Genomic DNA, 20,537 nt, shown 5'->3' on the forward strand with positions numbered 1-20,537 from the left:
TTCTTCCAGTATTCTTCGCCGAGGATGCAGATTTTTACAACTTCTTTCTCTACCCAGAAAGGCACGCGTCCATAAGAATTTTTCCGTCATATGATGAATCATGGAGAACATGTAAAGAGGTACGCATTTATTAGACTCGTATAAATGACTCACATACACACACATGCACACTCTCTCTCTCTTTCGCGCGCACGCAAATAAATTTTGCGCAATCCTTGCTACAATCGAAAAGCGAAATTATTGCTCTTATGTACAGTATAAAGTTCACATTACAGCATTGCACAGTTCGCCTTAATGCTGTCGTGCTGCAGCTAAATGGCGCAAGAAAAATCGAGTAATGCTTGCATGCGTATACACATACATATATTACTGGCTAGAAGCGCCGTCACTGTGAAAGGAACTTACCTTTGGGTGACGAATCGAACTCTCGTGAAGTCCGCACAGCTATACTTTACGTTGTCAGCCGAGATCTCTCCGACTTTTTACAATCTTCTTCGCATTTCAGGTATCAATGTCAGTAGCCTCCCTCCTCATGTATGTCGCTGAGGTAGCGTCGCAAAATGAGTTCCTGACGTTCAGGAGCGTCACTCGTGGTCGCGAGGAAACAGTGGAACGGATAGAGAAGATCGAGAAGCGCGCGCGCGGATCGACAGCCGGAAGGAAGGCGCGGAGCGCGCTTTTTTATGGTATGTATTTCTTGCCGACGCCATGACGTCACTGATCATGTGAAAAGCGGAGGCCCCGCCCCTAGACCGATTTGGTGTGAATGTAGCATCACCCTAAGTAGCACTATAGTGCCTAGGTAGCACGGCCGCTCAATGGAGGCCATTGAGCGGCCGTGCAAGTAGGCTCCCTAGCGCGTCCGCACTGGTGGCGCCATCCATCAGTCGACGGCAGCGCAACAAGTCGCGCATCGTTTCCTGGGGCCAGTTTTCGCTGAATGTCCGCTCTTTACCAATCTCTTTCTCTATGCCACACTGGCAAACACCCTGCTGTATATATATATATATGGTGCATGCGGCTAAGCTAGGGTACCTCGATGCGCGCCCGCTCGTGCATCGAAGCACCCTAGGCTAAGCCGTCACGCCTCTGGAATGCGCAGACTCTAGCGCAGACCGGCGAGGCGCGCGTGCGGCGGTGGGCCCAGGCAGCGTCAGACTTGGCTACTATGCAACGGAGGTGCACAGCTGGGCACGCGCCTGGGGCCAGATTTCGCCGAATGTCCGCTCTTTACCACCGTGCTCATTACCAAATCCTTTCTCCACCGAGCAGTTTCGCGTGGCTCCTGGACGTCCGTGCTGCGCAAGCGCGAGGAGCAGTGACGTCACACGGCACGGAGCGTCCGGAGCAGCGCGCGCCTCGCCGGTCTGCGCTAGGGTGCCTCGATCGGAGGCGAAAGACACATCGATGCACCCTGGTCAGCGCATCCCAGAGGGGTGATGTCTTAGAAGCACTGGTGTGCATAACTAATAACATCCCCGCCGGGGTGGTGCAGTGGTAAGACGCCCGACCACTGTGCCGGAGTTCCCGGGTTCGAACCCGACCACGGCGGCTGTGTTTCGATGGAGGCTAAACGGAGTGCAGTGGTAAGACGCCCGACTACTGTGCCGGAGTTCCCGGGTTCGAACCCGACCACGGCGGCTGCGTTTCGATGGAGGCGAAACGGAGTGGCGTCAGTGTGCTGTGCGATGTCAGCGCACGTTAAAGATCCCCAGGTGGTCGAAATTACTCCGTAGCCCTCCACTACGGCTCCCCTTACTCTCTTTCCACTTTCACTCCCACCTTCCTCCCCTCTCTTACGGGGAGGAAACATGCATTCCACCCGCGTATTTATCTTCATTGCTCCTAACGCACACTGTGAACGTCTAGCTGGTATTCCCTGTGTTCCTACCACTCGTGTAACAGATATTTTTATCAAATGAAGCGCGTAGTCGGCTGTCAATGCAGCTTTTAAAACCAAAGATTAACATGGGGAAATGGAGCAATGCTTGAAAATTACTGGTAGGAATCTTCGCCGTGTAGCTTGATATGTGCATTTTACGTATGTAAGCACGCGAGGTTTGATAAATCGTACTGACCATGATCGTAAATCAGCTTTCTCACGTTTAATCTGTTTACACAGTTTCGGTAAAAGGTGTATCACGATGATAAATACTTCTACTGTAAATTTTCCAGCTGATACCAGGACGCGGCTGTCTCTGCTATATGGCCCGGTGAAATAATTGCAGCATACGTGCAATAGGTCCGGACCAATCTTCCGCATCCCACGAGCCAATAGGTTTGAGTTTTCACTTTCGGTTGCCGTTTCACGTGATTTAATGTGCACGTCAGGTATTTCAACAACGGTATAATTCTTAACATGAAAATATGTTAATGGTCATGAAATAAATGTCCCTAATGTTTTCTGAAATATTAATAACAGCGCATGTTTTCACATTCCAACAAATGGACTATGTCTAAACATTGCAAGCTAAGCTTGGTTGTTTTATATTGTTTAACGTCCCAAAGAGACACAGGCTATAACGACGCGCATAATAGAGGAACCATTTTTATATTGAAACTGTTGTGCATTCTGGCTATGAAATTACTGCGTGCTAGTTACATTTTCGTCGTAAAATGAATGCAAGACACTTTGTAATATGAGTCTGAACGTTTTCTAGCTTATTTCGTGCTTACAGCATATTTGTGTTTAGAAACTGTCCAAAATTTCTGAAAAGGGTAATGCTGAGGATGAAGGACGTGACCATCTGCTGGAATTTTTCTGCTAATGTCGTACCCAAAAGCATAAGTTGGTGCGAGGAAAGGGTGCGCATTTAAATGGAAAGCAATGCTGTCCCTGTAGCGTAATACCCGAGACGACCTGAAGTGTATTTGCTTGAAATCTGAGTTTAAAATAAAATAAAGGGTACTCTGAGGGAATCGCGAGTGTATTGTGAGCATATAGTGTATGTCTATTTTCTTATGTTATGTATCATTTTCCATACTTTGTATATCTGCACGTCATGCCACATTTGTCTACCTATGTATTGCTCTTGCATTGTGCAATATTCTTTAAACTTTTTTTTGGTAATGCACACGTCGGCTGATGTATCCTACGTTTTGTCTGTCTTCCTTATTGCTTTTCTGCACCAAATTGTGACAGAATTGTATCGGTTTTGTTTTTGTATGAAGCAAAATAAATGTTCATTTCACAGAGCTCCTGGCATCTTACCTGCAATACTGCTGTTTGGCAAAGGCCTTGACACAGCTGCGTTGATGGCCAGTCAGCAGTAATTCTGACCTAATTTTATGTTTCAGTGCTTAAAGCAGATAGAAAACAATACTACTCCGTTCAAAACAATTAATGCGCCAACAAGCCGCGAGAAGAGGAAGAGGAAATTTTGAGGAGAAATTGATGTGTTCTTTGCTCGTGGGAGGACGCTTCTCCTCAAGTCGCCCCAAAGGTGGTCGCCACTCGATGGCGCTCGACGACCTCCTTGGTATAGTGTTTCCTTGGCTCAGGCCGTGATGGCGTGTTGCCGGCCTGGATCAAGGCTAAGCAATGCGGCCTCCCACTGTTCCGAATTGGTAATCTGCAGGCCCTCCGGCGGTTGCATATTTTCACATTTGAACATAATGTGTTCTAGATCTGCCCTCTGATCCCCGCAAAGGGAGCATGAGGGGCTGTATTCGCCTGAACACCATTGTGCTAATTTATATGGATTAAAGCATGTATTTGTCTGAAGTTTTCTGAGTAGTGTTTGTTGTAATTTGCTGAGTGTTGGATGGGGAGGGGGGGGGGTGGGGGGGGGGTTCTGGATATTTTAGTCTGTTTTTGTACCAATTCGTTATTCTTCTGTACGTGGGGTCTCTCTCGCGAGCCGATCTTAGTTCGGGGTAACGCACCTCCCGGTCTACGATGAATCCTCGCGCATACTGGTGCGCCGCCTCGTTCCCAGGATGACCCGCGTGAGCAGGAACCCGCAAAATTTTAATCGAACGTGCATTTTTAGAATTATCAAAAGACTTCAAAATTTCAGCTGCTGGTTGATGAATTCTACCTTTTGCGAAATTTTGAATCGCTGTTTTCGAGTCGCTAAAAATTAATTTGGAGTTCGTCGTGACAATCGCCAGAGCTATAGCTGCCTCTTCTGCCTCCTCTGGAGTTCGTGCTTTGTTTATCGTTTCTGAATTTTGCAAGTGAGTGAGTGAGAAGACTTTATTTACACCGACATGGACCTCGGGGCAGGGGCTCAGCCAGGAGGAGGGTCTCCTTGCCGGCTCTCCTGCGCCGTGGCCGCAGAGAAGGTCTTAGAGTAAGCCTCCTCCGCCAGGCGTAGGACGATCTTTTGTTCATCCACATTTGGGCTGCGGATGTTGGACTCCCAGGTAATTTGATCAAGGGGATCAGTTTCTTTAGCTCCCGGAGAATCGGGGCATTGCCAGATTAGGTGATTTTGACTAAGAGGTACGTTGCAGAGATTGCAAGCCTCTGGGTCCCCTGTCAACTCATTATGCAGAGTAACATGAGGAAAGAAACGATTGGCCTGGATTCTTCGCCAGGCCCTGCATTCTGGGGATATTAGGGACCTATCTGGTGGTGGGTAGATCCTTCTGTTTAGTCTGGGAGTCTCAGAGAGCTCCTTGTAGGTGATGAGGGGGTCTTTGTCTTCGGGTAGCGGGGTCTCTATGGCTGCTCGGGTGTATACATCTCGAGCGAGGTGATGGGCAGCCTCATTGCCTGGTAGACCCTCGTGAGCTGGAACCCAGATGGCCCTAGAGGCCATCCCTTCTATACGCGTGCTTGCGTATGCCGATGATATAACCTTATGGTGGTGTCACCCAGATACGTCTGTCCATCAGGCGGCCCTCCAGTATGCGCTGGATGTATTGAATTTCGCCTCCCTCCTTTGGGTCTAACTCTCTCGCATACAAAATCCTGTTTCATTCGCATTGGAAATAAAGCTGGCTTACGGAAAGCTCCCACTATAAATTTTATGATAGATAATACCCCGATTCCTCAGGCACAAACCGTTCGCATTCTTGGTCTTCTTCTTCATTCCTCTGGGACTGGCACCCCGTGGCTGACAGCCAGCCGTAAGACAGCTCACGCTACTCTAGGTCTGATTCGTCGCATAGCTATGCGCTCTGGCGGCGCGCGTGCTCACACGGCCCGCCAGCTTGTTCGCTCTGTCCTCCAGCCGCGTATAATCTACCAGGCACAGTTTCAACGTCTCACCCGCAGACAGTGGGACTCCCTTGAGGCCATCAATCGTGAGGCTATGCGTGCAATAACGTATCTTCCCCGCCTAACACCCATACCAGTACTTCAAGAGTACGCCCAGCTAAATACGCTCACTGAACTCGTTGATCAGCGGATGGCAAACAGAGCTCGCAAACAGTGTTTACAACTACATCATTTAAAGACACTACCTCCATGGTCGTACTGCCAGCTCACGGACAATCGCCCCACTACTTCCCCGTCGGTATCATCCGCACATCTGCCTGGAGGGTGCATATTATATACCGTTGCATCACATACTGCAGAGCGAGGAGTTACTTCTGTGTATAGTCCCTCTCATCCGCATCTCAACACTCACGTGACATATACCGCGGATACGTACACCCCTCTGGCACTGGAACTTCAAGCCATTTACAATGCCATACATTCCCTTCCGCCAGTTCCTACATTCAATGCAGTTCATCTTTACACAGACTCTCTCACTGCCCTTCAACAGCTTAAGGCCGTTCGACGCACATTCCAAATAACACAGTCCATACATTTGCTCTGTTCAAAGTACCCATGTCCTGTGCGCATACACTGGATTCGCGGCCATGCTCGCGATCCACATAATATTCAAGCGGATGCTATGACGCACATAAACACATCAGGCGATCCACCACCTTCCCCTCTTCCCCCAGATCCGTTCCTGTCCCACGTTTCCGATTCGCAAGTTCTGCGCCAGCGAACACGCGCTCTCATTCCTCCGTGTTCGCACCCTCTCCCCCGTAGTCTTACTCGGCAGGAGGAGGTAACAGTGCGCCGGATCCGGGCAGGGGCGGCTCTGACCCCATCTGTTCGACATCGATGGCGGGAAAAAGATCTACCAGTGACTGACAGGTGCCCTCACTGTGACACTCCACCTGACGTCTGCAATGTGCGTCAATTGTTGTGGATGTGTCCATCAACGACTCACATTAGGCAACGGATAATTATGAAGGTGGGCCTGCGGTGGAATCGCGATTGTGACTATGAGAAATGGACAATGGACAATCGCTACACTGCCAACCTTCTCGAATACATAAGCGCAACTGGACTTCACTCCTTCTTTTAACTTTCTATCTCCTGCATCCCATTCCCCCTTTCTCAACTTATGCCTTGTGGCAAACTTTTCGAAAAAAAAAGAAGAAAGAAACCTGCTACCAAGCGATACCGTACTTGCAAAATTCAGAAGGCTGAATTTTGCAAGTACGGCAGCGCTTGTTAGCATTCAAACTGCGCGCCATGGCGGAGTGCATTTCGGCATTCAAACTGCGCGCCCTAACCGAAAGCAGATGTGCGTCAAGCACCGACCGCTCGCGCTCTTTACCGAACCTCGGCCAATGTAGTTAACGCTACAAAAAGAAAGGAAGAAAGTGTGCATACTGCTCTGTTGTTTGTCGAGGGCAGCTGCAAGCCGTCACTGGTTTGAAACCGCGCTGTCTACGATGGCTAGCCTGCCCGCCCCTTTTGTCATCTGCTAGGGAAAAAAAGAAGCGTGTGTGCTGGCGTGTACTTTGCTCGCACGAGGGGACGCATCTACCTTGACGCTTCCTTGTCAGTACTAGAGTCCCTAGAAGTATCAGTACTTACATAACTACATCACAGTTGCGGACATATTCCTTTGCTAATTGTATTCCAAATTTACAAACTTCCAAATTTTTGCTTCGTATTTTTTCTTTCAATCAATTTTGTGATCTTAAATCTTATGTTTTTGTTTAGTTGACAATTACTTTAATGCACTAATTCAGTTTGTGTAGGACATTTAGCAGTCCACACTGAACCGTGGCCAATCCCCCTTCGTGGGTATGTGCCATGTATCAAGGCAGAAGAAGAAGGACGCTTCCACTCCTCCAGCTCGATGCCGCGCTGCTCACCTTCCCGCGTATGGCCCCTGGCTGCTGGCTGAAAAAAATTTATTCACAATAAGTGGGAGGAGTAGGAGAAGTCAGCTAGCATGCCGTAAGCCGTGGAGACTGGAAAATCCCGCGCATTGGGCACTTGTTCATGCTCTTGTCCACTCATATCTAAGCGGTGACGTAGAGACACGTGACAGCCGCGAAGGACCGAAGGACCGCCCCGGTGTAGGAGGCTGTGAGATTTGCCAGATTGCCTTGCCGCCCGGGTCGCCCGCCATCTGCTGCTCTCGGTTCTCGGTCATCTCATCCGCCACTTAGCGAACTCTTCAACTGCGTTCACGATGTCGGCGAACCTCACCTTCAAAGAAAACTTCGATTCTGAAAAGGCAAAGGGTAATTTGGCCGAACTGTGTTTCATTGCTAGTGGTTTAAATTTGTGTGCGCCGACTGAAGGCGTTCTTTTCTGCTTCGCCATTTCAATGAACCCTTTCCAGCCGCATTGGAAGACATACTCGCTGCGTTTGACCAGCCTGAGAACTTCGCTAGACTTCAGGATGCCAAAGACCTGGCTGGAAATGACATGCTTAAGCACATGCAGGTTGTATTCCCACTGCTAACACAGATAGAAATGGGCGTCATTGAAAGCTACGGCTTCACTCGTGATGGAGAAGGTATGTAAAACATTACGCTGCCCTCCAGCTTGTTTGAGTATGAGTGCAGCTGGCTGCGTCGTTACAGTTTAGTAAATTTTGTTTTTCTGTCTGAGTGACGTGAATAGTGGAGAATGTATGGGTAATGTAATCGCGCTGGTCACCAGCCGTACAAGAGTTTTGAACCATCCGTGTTCTTGCTTTTCTTAGGTGTCTTGCAGTTCGCCCAAATCATCAAGCAAATGGAAAGGGAGCACTCAGAAATTGCGCGGCTGAACGCCGAGCTTCGGGCTCATTTCATCCCGCCCATGGTTCCGCCCTCGTTGCCAGACAACTAATTTATTTCACTTCTGTTTACTCCCAGTCATTGCTCGAGTCATGTGTGCCTGTGCTATGTAGATTTTCTTTTTTTTTTTTTTTTTAGTATTCATGCTGTTTGGTAGCGTCTTATTACATTTTAATGAAAGGTCGGTGTGCCGTAGCCCATAACTGTATAATTTATTCCTCATGTCAAAATTCAATCATTTATAGCTTCCGGTGATTTGTCATTTAATGCTCATTTCATTTGCTGTCATTGGACTTTTCCAAAAAAAACCCTCTTTGGTGCATCACATAGTGGATGTGTAGTGCCACATGCATGTATAAGACCAGTGCGTAACATGCCAGGACCTAGGGAACGTTTTATTTTTATTTGGCAGGCTTATTAATTTCGAGATGCTATCCAATCACCAGTTCTGTGTATGTGTTGCTCAGATTTTGAAGTTAGCATCGCCAGAAAAAAAAAAAAAAAAAAAAAAAAACATCTGAGCCAGTAATGCACTACATTCATAATATGAGGCATTCAAGAGAATGCAATTTAGCAGTTTATTGAAGTCTTATTAGCCTTTTAAGGCTGCTCCGCTAGCATTAGTGTCAGGATATGCTAGAACAAGAGCTTTGGGATGTATGGACACATCTTTTCGAGCATTGTTGCCGGAGTGTGCCATATTGTAATATGCTTAACATAATTGAATTTGTTAGAACCATTTTAATGTTTGCCTTATAGTGGCTGTCTGTGCAGACCTAACTGCCAATCATGCATTTTATGCAGGGTTGTTTGAATCAGTGACATCTGATTGCAGTCAGGATATGCAAAGCCTCATAGTCTGTCTACACCCACATTTCAAAGTTTATGGAGCACATTATCAACAAAATTTTTAAATTCCATTGCCATGAGTTTGCACACAACCTGTGTTTGGTATATGCATCCTTATTCTGTATGTGTTGCACACGGTACATTATAAAATTTTCAGAAATGTGCCCTGGGATAAAAAATAAAGTTAATTGTATTCCATAAATTTTTAATGTTGGTTGTATTCACAAATGAAAGCTTATGCTCAGGAAAAACAATTGTGGATAGCACCTGGCTATTCGGCTGTGTTATCCAAAGTATCTGCAAGTTATTATTTTTTGTGTTCACCAAAGTCTGCGTAAAAATGTGTCATTCAGGCAAAACTAATATTGATCAGGAAGGTGTCGAGTAAGCTGGCTCAGGCTACTCTCTTTGATGCAGCAACCTGGATATGACATTTGCTCACACTTGTACAGAGATTACAATTATGTACTGTGGTGAAAATGCTGGATTGATGCTGAAGTTGATGCTCTAGAGGAAATACTTTAGGAATTCTGACAGCTCATGGGTGAAAATTCGTTCTTGCTAGAGAAGTTTGTAGCCTTGTTTATGAAGTGAAAGGAGCGTTATCTTCCCATGTAGAGAACTATGTGGATTCAGATTGCTACTTGTTCAGCCTCATTTAGCATGTTTTGATACTCGTTTAATGATTGTTTTAGTTTACTGTAACTGCACCTTTCAAAGGTTCCCTGCTGTTCATGTGTAGTGAGCTCCTGCACACTGATGACTGGAAGAGCTGCACAATAGTGGTGGCAATAGTAGGAAGAGTGCTGAAAGCCTATGTTATGGACAGTGATTTTTATATAAAGTAGTACAAAGACTTTGTCCGTATTCCTGCACTTGCAACACTTACTTGTAACCACAGAGTTTAGCTGGAATTGAGTGTAATTTCTTACATTCACAGTTCAGTGAAATTTTGCTTTAAGGGGCCACTGTCCAGGGTATGACTTTTTAAGCAAAGGAGCCCAATGCTTTGATCAGGTATCGGAGATAGGCTGTGCTAAATGCAACAGTGATATGCGCACTGCAAAGCGGCAAAAATATAAATCAAAGCTCTCTCCTTCGAGGAACCAGCTTCCCCATTCTCTACACTGGCCCGCCGGGCCGCTAGGCTGACGTGAGAATGGCAACGACATCCATTGGTCCGTCTCGCTGACTGGTGAAGGATGGGCGTACATGACTAATTGTGTACGTCGCTTGCTGTGTGCTTTTCCCTCACCACGGCCGGGTTGAATGCAGCGGCACATGCTACCTCGCCTGTTTCGTTTTTGCACATGCAGAGTACCATGCCCCACCTCCCTCCAAATGCAGAGGAGGAAGGGGAATTTGTCTTACGGAAGCTAGACGACCGGACAGAAGAGTGAAAAACCTTTGCGAGGGAACAAGAGGAGAGAAACACTACATAATTGGGTGATTGCGGTGGCTGTAACTGCGTTATTAATTACTCTTTTCAAAAACATTTTGCGGCCTTGAGTTCAGGGGGCGAAGCCCCACGGTCACCAGGGAAGAAAATTTTTCCGACCGGATGGTGGACAGTGGCCCTTTAAGGAGTGCTAAATAGCCTCATTGTCAGTGCTTTTGCTATCCATTGAACATCATTGTGTTTGAAAGCCAGAGGTGCAGGGCTTAGCACATCACATGCATGGTCAGTAATGGCGCTGCTAGCTTGGTAGAAACTACTCAGACAGGTGCCGCCTAGCCCATGCATTACGAGTATTTTACGATCGATTATGTGTGTACTATGCTGCATTACCTTTCTTCTTGACACTCCTTTACAGTGGTTCAGTGGTTAAGATACTCAACTACAGAGCCCGAGAACATGGGTTTAATCCTGGCTGTGGCGAAATTCAACATGCCCATGCCCTGTGTGATGTGAGTGCACGTTAAAGAACCCCAGGTGGTCAAAATTGCCCAAACCCACCACTGTGGCGTCCTTCATAACCAATGCCACTTTGGAACGTTAAACCTCATGTACAAACACTACAGTGCCTTTTTTGATGGCACATATTGATGTTACACAGCTTGCTCTCATTAGTCATGAAAAACCAGTGCTGGAGTTTTATTTTCAGTGAGAAAAACTAACCATCAGACACACACACACAAAAGGATGCAACGAATGGCAAGAGATAACGGAACATAGAAAATATGCTCTCAACCACTCTTCAGAGCCATAAAGCTGTTTTCATCTCTTTCCCGTGTTTATTTCAGCCATCACCCTTTCACTATTTTTCCTGGCATTAGCAAGCTGCTTGTAGCATCATAAAAGTGTTACCACTGGGTGACTGTTAAGCATTGTCAAAAAACAAAGAGGTGGCCTGATAGCAGTCTATTATAGCATGGCTGTTGCATGGGTTTTGCAAGCACTATGCACTGCTTAGTACCTTGCAATGCAACAGACGTGTTTATGGCTGTACAGTCTGAATGTCATAACTTGTCAAGGTCAGGACTGCTGTGGGAGAACCTTAAAAAAAAAAAAGAAAAGTATATTGTTGAATTGAATAGTGCAGTGTGACACACACTTCAGTGATTCAGTAGTACAGTGCTTTGAATGAATTTGGACTACCTGGGTCCTTCGACATGCACAGACATTGCGTGGCATGTGGGTATGTACCTTTTTTATGTTTTGTCTTCATTAAAATGCAGCTGCTACAACCACAATCACTGGTCTTCTGGCCCAATAGTAGAGACCTGCTACAAGTGGCGTGTCATTAGCATTCATTCTCCAGCACTTGACATACCTTATTGCTGCCTGCATCACTTTATGGGCCACATATCGCAGAATGTGCACACCTGCTTGCAAAGCTGAATTTTGGAAGGTTAGCTAGTGTTCAGTGGCCATCACTGGCATGCTCCTTATGAAACGTGTAACAGTTTCTGTGATGTTCTGAGCATGACTTTGCAGTCATGTGAAAGAGTTACCATTGTTATTTGTGTGTGTGTTTACATTTGAGACTTCCGCACTTAACTACCAACTTGCCCATGTCCTTGTGCCATAACTATGAAAAGCTTGTATGCATGGCATTGAGGCTTGTTTGCCACAAATAGGGCCCGCAAGTCTATGTACCAAAAATACCGCAAACTGGGCAGGCTCAAAGATATCCTAATATAGGCTACATAAACCAAAAATGCCCCACCGCAGTGGCTCAGTGGTTTGAGCACTCGACTTGTACCCAGAGAGGAAGGTGGTGATGGGCTTCTAGGAAAGTGTCATTTTAATTCAATGCAAGCTGCAGAATGCCTTGGAATGAACCATCAAAATTGTTCGGCAATAGGTTTAACATTCCAAATAGACTCTGGCCATGAGGGACACAGTAGTGGAGTGCTCTGGAAATTTTGACCACCTGCGATTGTTCAATGTGCACTGACATCGCACACTGCATGAGGCACGTTTCTTCTCCATCAAAAAGTGGCCACTAAGGCCGGGATCAAACCTGCATCCTCGGGATCAGCAGTCTGGCACCCTAACCACTGAGTCACTGTAGTGTGGAAAAGGTATTTCAGGGTTGGGTGTGAATATAATGCAGGAAACAAAACCACGAGCAGCACAGTGATTACTATAATGACTATAAACAATTTCCACATAACACATTGACGTCAGCATGAAGCTCACAATAATTCTGAAGTACAAAGGGGGGGGGGGGGGGGGCGACCTCTTCATAGTAGTAATTGTTAAGCTTGCATATATGTCATACATTAGCAATGAATATGGTGCAGATTTATTTCCCGAAACATTTTCTTTGCAATGTGTGAATGACATTTCAGAGTTGTGTTCATCAAGAATCGCTGTACAGAAGATATATTTGTGACAAAAATAAAGATCATTTTCCCTTTTGTAGAACTTCATTCACCATTGAATACATTCCACCTGAGCACAGTTCCATAAACAGGATGAATAATAGTGAACATTAGTGGAACGAGTTGTGTAATCTTTGAATGTATATACAAACTGTGGTAACCTGCACCATCTTTAAACTCAAATGCCCTTTTCATGCCAGCTTGCATTGTGGTTAATAATACATGAAATTGTATTCTTTTGCTTCCTGTTAAAACCTCTGAAGCAAACAGCTGCATGTGGACGCCTCCTTTCCCTTCATGCTTTGCAGTGTCAAAAGGGTCAGCCACACAGACAATTCAACACCAAACATCAATGCTGTTTATTTCTTGCAGTAGCATGTTTACTTGTCAACATATGTACATGGTGAACGATGCTTCCCTACTACTGGGCAGTAGGCACACTTGAACATGTGGTTAATGGAATCTTGCACCAAGCCTGTCAAATTTTACCCTGACAAGATAAGTCATCTTGACTTGTTTGGTGTCGTAGACAATGTACTCATTGTAATACAGTGACGACTTAACCGACGAATCCTTGACCAGCTGCCCACAAGACAAAGTAGCACCATTCTTCCTGGAAGAGCAAAAGGGGTGCATTATACTTCAAGTACACATCTAGAAAAATGGCTCTTGACAGTAAATGAAGACAAGGCAAGAATAGGTAGGAACCTACTAGAATGCAAGACCTCCCCTAATTAACTTACCTCATTACTATGCATCAAGATTATATTTATGAATATGTATTTCCTTATGGCTTGGGAAGTGAGCTAGAATTGCGGCACTTTTATACAAAACATTGGCTACATACATATCTTATTCCATGATGTGGAAATGAAAAAAATTCAGTTTTTCACAGCTATCATGACTAATAAATTTTTGACATTCAGTATACATATTGCTGCCGCAAACCATGTAACACATGAAATATATTAGCATTTACAATTGTATTAGAAATTTGGCAGGTGAATAGATGAAAACAAACCATTTTTTCTTGCCCATACAGTACCTTGATAAAAAATGAATATAGCCACTGGCTGGCTTCAGACCAAATTTCTTTGTGCACATACATGAAAATCATCAAATAGGCACCTGCTGAGGTACAATGTTTGCAAGCTCCAAAGCATTGTTATAGGGATCCAGAAATGATTTTGACAGTCTTATTTCCAATATTGTTACTAGAAAACAAAGAGTAAGTATTCTCCTCGCTTGCCTCTTGCAGGAGGTAGCTGTACAGGACTACAAAAAAGGTACTGCCCGCTTTTATGCTGATTGCGAGTATCGTTTAACTATCTGTACATACATAAACATTCACGTAAAACCCTTGGAGGTCTTTGTGTGAATCTGAGTCAAGCTTGAGAGCTTTGCGTGCTCCCTATAATTATTAATTTTCAAAAATTTCAGAGCTCAACTGATTAGGATGACGCTACTCCATGTTAGCTAGCCAGTTTGCAGAACCTCAATAGGCTGGTATCAGCAGAAATCTAACATTTAAAACATGGCTAAGTACTGAGGTTCTTGCATACTTGATGCCCAAGCATTTGTTTAATACATGCATATCCAAGCTAATTCAACACTTCTGCCAGGAAGTAAAACGTGCAATCAAAATGCGCTCCACAATATTGCAGTTGGTATGCATCGCCAAGTTTTCCAACCTGTAATGAACCACCTTTGCTGCATTGCAGACTGCAAAGCCAATTCACTTCCCTAAGCAGGTGAACTGCCACTTTTGAAACGCAAAGACACCCTGTCACTGAGTACATTATTGATTGCTCCAATGTGAACAGTAGTGAGTGACGAGTGCTTAAAGCAGTGTCGTGGCTGGGTCCATTTCACAGTTTGAGCCCATCTAGCTGGTGCAAAACCGCCACACTACAGTCTCTACCTCCAGCCTGCTTTTCATAAGTGTTGCGTCTGAAAATTATGATAACGGTGGTAGATTTTAATGGCACAAGGGCAGCTTGGTTTGGCACATAATATTTTCCTGTGCGTGCAAGGTGGCTCAAAAACCAAACTTTCCAAGCATTTCACACCAAAGGAGCTGAGGACCAGGTCAGTTGAAACTTTGTACCCATGTACTGCAACCTGAGGGTACCTGGCGGCACCGGAGACTGAGCTCTGCATTTCCTGCATGAAAAGATGCTCAAAGCACTTGGCTGCTGCCACTGCAGTACGTTGGAAAATAAACTTCTAGTCGCACAGACCGAAAACCATCCATCGAGTTTGCAATATTTAACATGGATTTGCACATGCATTCGATCGTATTTCCCAACTCATGTACAACTCTTGTCATTAGTTTTTTGGAAAAGAAGCATCTTTGAGTGCCCAAACTGTTCAGTGTCTGCATGAAACGCAGAAGCCCTTCACAACAAAAAATGGTTGGTATATGCCGCTTTGTAACCTACGTGAGCCTCTTATGCAGTGGAATGGTAGTACGGTGATTAAAATGAAAATTGCAACATGACATCCTAATAAAATAATCTGTTTACAAGCCATCATTTTTTGTTACTTGGATCATCTCAGTAGAAAAATTACTGCCAATTATGCAGCAAAATGCACTTTTTAACAAATTAAATAATGGTTCCTGAAACGCCTGTTCATATCTAATACTTTATTTTTAACGGGTAGTACAGGCCAGCCAGAAAAAAATTTGTGCAATTACCACAAAAAATAACTTAAGAATTTCAAGAAGGTGCATTTTGTGGTACAGTTATGAATTACGAATACATAACAAATAATATACTGCAGTTTTCTCAGCCAATATGAATAAAAAAATTCTTAAAATAGTTACAAACCATTAGAAGCTTTGGAGGAAAAACAAATTTTGGTTCGTAAAGTTTCTCACTCTTCCACAAATATCAAAGGATGATAACATACCCAGAAAATGTTATTAGAACTTCTCACTGGACAATGAAGTACCACGAAATTTTTTGAAGAAATTGGGTAAGGTGAGGCGCAAACTATAGTGCACTTGACTGCTTCCTTCAGCTACTACTATATAGCAGCCATTTTAAGACTACTTAAATGGGTCTGCTCACTGACAGTGATTGTGACTGATGAGCCTATCATGCAACAAGAGGTAGTAATTAAGCGTGAACAGCCTTCAAGGTCTACCTTACTCTTTTTAACAAATTAAAATTTGTTTAAAATCCAGCAAGATTTATTTGAGATAAATAATTCTGTAAAAATTAACATACTAGCACTAAAACCCCAGGTCCCATTTACTAGCCTTGTGTGAAGGTGCAAGGCAACAAAGCTCCCCCTTTCTGTGCAAATGCAGAAGGAGCTTTTGGCGTGACCGCTTCCACAAGCAGGCTGCTCTTTTTTGGCACCGACACAGGTCTGGCATCTGATGGCTGGCAGCACCAGTAGCTTCTATTACAGTGCCATAGAAAGCTGTTGGCAAGTACAGCATGGAACTTTTGTTGGGCTCGAATCAGAAAAGACGGGAGGGTGCAGAGGCCTGCTTCTCAGCAATACAATATGCAGAATTGGCTGAGACAAGTCAGAAAGAACAGGCATCTAGAGCACAGTACCTTTTTTGTCTTTTTCATTCTATTTTTGTCTTTCAGAAAGTTTGCAGGAATGTAGGCGTGTGGGGCTTAACATCCCAAAGTTGCATACTAGGTATGACAGACCATAGTGCCACTCTGGACTAACAGCTGAGATTCTTAATGAGTACAGACATTGAGAAACACGCAGGTCTTTTTGCATTTTGACTCTATCAAGATGCAGTCATCGTGGCCTGGATTCAATCCCACGACTTTGAGCTCAGCAGCACGGCACTAGCCACTATGGCACATCAATTCACACCAAGTTTCTAGACCTTGTCATATAGTTTACCTCGATGAGTAAAGATTTATAAAGAAGAGCTGTTGAATATATTTAAACTATGACGCAAAGACGGAAATGCCTAAGGAATTGATGAGCACATGTACTAACATGCTATGCAAACTTATGCAGCTTTTTACCTAGATGCAACCAAGTTCAATTAATGTGAGTAATTACTCATTACCATTCACCCAAGCATAGTCATATGACTATAAAAAAAATTACTCCCTTATTACAAGTCTACTCCTCCTTGGAGGCTTCCCTAAAGATTGGACCAACATCGTCCTTACTTCGAGCTGATCAATTCACTCTAGCCCTAACATCTCATTTACTGGCTGGCCTGGTTAGTTTAGTTAGTAGAACAAGTGCCCTGGACAGGTGATAGTTCCAGATTGAATATTTCTTCAACTACGAAACTTTTTAGAAAGCTGCATTGCATTTGTAGCTATTTGCTACACTTGGGTGTATGGTAACGAGTAGTTAATCCCCTCATTAGAAATTAATTCATCTCTGGAGCTTCTCCTGAACACCGGATGAAGCTGACTTAAATTATGAATGAGTAGTTGTGGTCAGGCCATAACAGCTGCACTGGTCCATGGCAAAGCACATTCTTTTATCACACAATAGCAGCTAGGAAATGGCACAGCATCTTTTGAATAACTGCCATAAGTATGCTAATAACATGTACATAAAACAATGTTCAATGCTTAAAATGCAAAGCAGAGAAATGACATACATGACATGATCTCCACAGGGGTCTGGAGAGAAGTGCCCCAACCCCTTGATACTGTGCTTGCCAGGTGACAGCTTTGCTCCAGATGCTAGCGAATGCTTGTGCTCCTCAATGTCTCCCAGAGACACCTGCATATATAGGAGTACTTGGTAAGGTGGCACTGTATTACATGTGTTTGTACAGTGTTGATGCTTCTATGTCACAAGGCTCTCACGTATCTTCTAACTAGAAACTAAGTGAAGTGCTTCATCCCACAGCACATTCCATCGGATATTATATATATATATATATATAAATATATATATATATATATATATATATATATATATATATATATATATATATATATATATATATATATATATATATATGAAATATATACAAAGAGAAACTAGGTATGTTGCACCACCGCACACATTGCACTTGAATTCAAGAAAGAGCATTTGTAGGCTAGACCACCTGATAACGTTAAAAAAACGCACAAAAAAAGTCTTATACTCTGTAACGCACAAAAAGACACCTTGTCAAAGCTAACAGCTTTTTTTCTCATCATGGTAGGATACAACATAAAATGCAGGCGGTAGCAATGGGCCATGGTCTGCAGCAGCCTGTATTACTCTGCTGACCAATCACAACAGTAATCGAAATCAGCTTTCTGATGTTTGACTACATAAATCAAGCCAGAGGCATAATAATTCTTGCTTATAATTTTGCCTGGTGGTAGGCTTTTTGTTTAGGTGACAAGGAAAGCTTTAACAGTGGATTACTTTTTTGTTACAGAGGGACTGTGTGTAGCTGTCACTGCAAACTTAAGTTGTATCAGGCGATCGTTACAAAGAAGAAAAAAAAACTGTTATCTTTAGTTCCTGCAAGGAGCAAGCACAAATTTTTCTTAAAATGTCTCTGCTTTGGAAATGAGTGTAAGACTGAAGTCGAGAGTTGGACGAAATCTCGTCTGGTCGGGGACAAGCATATTTACGGTGAAGGAATGACGACATAACAAGAGACTTGTGTTTTATTCGGTCGGCGTTTCTTCTTTACCATCAATAAGTGTAAGAGTTTAATAAACATGGATCACAGCATGAAAATTGCTTACACTCAGCAAGTTATATTTAAATTTATTCTGCTTTATAGTTTTGGTTCAAGGTTGCCAAACCATAGTTCCAACGTTGCACGTGAGTGTGAGACCAACAAAATATAGAATAGCTCTTGTCCAGTTGCTGTCATTCAGACTTATAACCTAGTGCTTAGCCTAAGAGTTTGCATGATTCAAAAAGCAGCAAATATACTGCAGCTTTTGCATCCGTCACATGATCTCATGCTCACTTGCGACACCAGAACCTTCGTTTCACAACCTGAATCTCTAAGTAAAAAAAAAAAATTCAATGAAAAATTATTGAGTGCTGACCAATTCACTGTGGTGTCTTATGTTTACTAATGTACACACAGTTCCAAAGCAAAATTACACTGCGAAAAATACTGTACCAACCCCTTAAGATTTATCATTGGCCACCCTTTCGTTAGTGCGGAATTTGATGCGCTATAACTTTTATGATCGCTGATAATTACGGGTGTGTGAATACTGAAATTTTCTACTGCAAATCGAATACAAAATGAGCAAAAAAAATGCCTCAGAATATTAAATATGTGGTTTGTGGAAAAAAAGAAAAAAAAAGAAAAATTAAAGCACAGCAAACATTGTTCACTGTTTATTTCGGAATTTGCATAGTATTTGCAAATATGCAAATAAAATTAAACTAGAATTGCACAGCAGAGAAAAATCCAGGATAAATTTTATACAGGATTCCATACACAGTTTTTTTTTATAGGAAGGAACTGCATGAAACAGGGTGCAGCTGTTATATTGCTACTGAATGTAGTAAATTCCCACAAATTCAGCCTTCAAGGGACCAGAAAAGTGTCCAAATTATCAGAATGCATAATTATTGAATGGGCCTAAAAAAGCTGCCAAAATGATTTGCATCGCAGTAATTTTGCCTGATGAACAACTGCACAATACTTCACCTTGCGCAGACTGGAGGAGGGTCCTCTTCACAAAAAGGAATGTCTCTCTTTTACAAAACGGCCCCGTTGCGTTTTGAGGATGCTTCACTGCACAGTCCCATGGACAAGCATTGCGGTAAAGCGCGCAGTGCTTCGCAACAGCAGTGAAATCGAAAGTTTTCAATATGCTCAGTTATTTTCGAATATGCGTGTAAAATTCTGAATATCAGTTTTTTGAATATGAATCAAATATCAATAATCAAAATTTCGAACATTCACACACCCCTACTAATAATTATATACCACATTCTCCAAAGTTCAGAAAACTTGTGTGTGTGCCTCCTAAACTTGCCAAGACTTACAAGGTCTCAACGAAGCCCTATGCATGTGTGTGTGTGTGCGTTAGCTACATCAAAAAATACATTAAGTCACATTTGCATCAACTTATACAAGAGCTTGCAATTTGGCACTGCCTACAGTGCACAGACAATACTGAACTACAATTCACACATCACACAACAGTAACATAGCAATTAAAAGCTAAGTTGATATAAAATATGTTACCTTTACCACTGCAGAGATCAAGAAATGGGAAAAATCATTGTATTTATGTTACCACTCAGCAATATAATGTAGTTAAACCTAATTAATGCCTAAATTATGTATCAAGGGAAAAAACTCGCTACTCCCAAATAACGGTAGCTGAAATATCTACATAAAATCTAATATGAAAATTTTGTTTGCACCAATAAAGTTTGAAAAAATAGTACATTCCCAATTAGCAACTAGTGGCATCTGATCCAGTTTGCACAGCTAGACAAAGATGAGTGAAAGAGCAAATCAGAGGGCCCAGCCCAGCAGAGGCAATGAACAATTTTTCATTTAATTGATGGGTCATTCCACGCGAAACATCCCAGCCCCTAAAAGTGACCATCTCCGATTCCTTCGAAAGGGGCAAGTTTCGATTGCGTGAATACTATTTTGCCAACTTATTTTGTATAAAAAAAAAAAAACCCTCACGTAAGCACCTTTCAAAGTTTCCATGAAGACTTAAAAGATGCTTGCATTGAAATATTATTAAATCAAGTGGAAAAGAGACAAAGTACCAGATTTTATTTTATATTATCGCAGATGGGGGGGGGGTTCTTTCATTTTACTTCATTTGTGCCTTCATATAAGCCTTTTCTGCGTTTACTTAGTTCAATAAGAATGCCAAAAA

The 20,537-nt window shown here is 43.3% G+C and overlaps 1 protein-coding gene and 1 long non-coding RNA gene across 2 annotated transcripts; one reads left to right on the forward strand and one right to left on the reverse strand.

The window, feature by feature from the left end:
- The first annotated feature begins 7,274 nt into the window (after positions 1-7,274).
- LOC146205742 (protein C10) lies at positions 7,275-12,757 on the forward strand. The gene is made up of 3 exons (XM_084590402.1): positions 7,275-7,491; positions 7,593-7,769; positions 7,959-12,757. The coding sequence occupies exons 1-3, from the start codon at positions 7,440-7,442 to the stop codon at positions 8,084-8,086; spliced, it is 357 nt and encodes a 118-aa protein (XP_084446528.1). The 5' UTR covers positions 7,275-7,439; the 3' UTR covers positions 8,087-12,757.
- A 274-nt stretch (positions 12,758-13,031) lies between these two features.
- LOC146205743 (uncharacterized) lies at positions 13,032-19,427 on the reverse strand. Its single transcript, XR_014703222.1, has 3 exons — positions 19,340-19,427; positions 17,318-17,442; positions 13,032-13,327 (listed from the first exon to the last, which is right to left on the reverse strand). It is a non-coding gene; the product is annotated as an uncharacterized LOC146205743 (long non-coding RNA).
- Between the last annotated feature and the right edge of the window lie 1,110 nt (positions 19,428-20,537).

This window comes from Amblyomma maculatum, chromosome 1 (assembly GCF_055883805.1).
Source record: "Amblyomma maculatum isolate TAMU_Amacu chromosome 1, ASM5588380v1, whole genome shotgun sequence".
NCBI classification, from domain to species: domain Eukaryota; kingdom Metazoa; phylum Arthropoda; class Arachnida; order Ixodida; family Ixodidae; genus Amblyomma; species Amblyomma maculatum.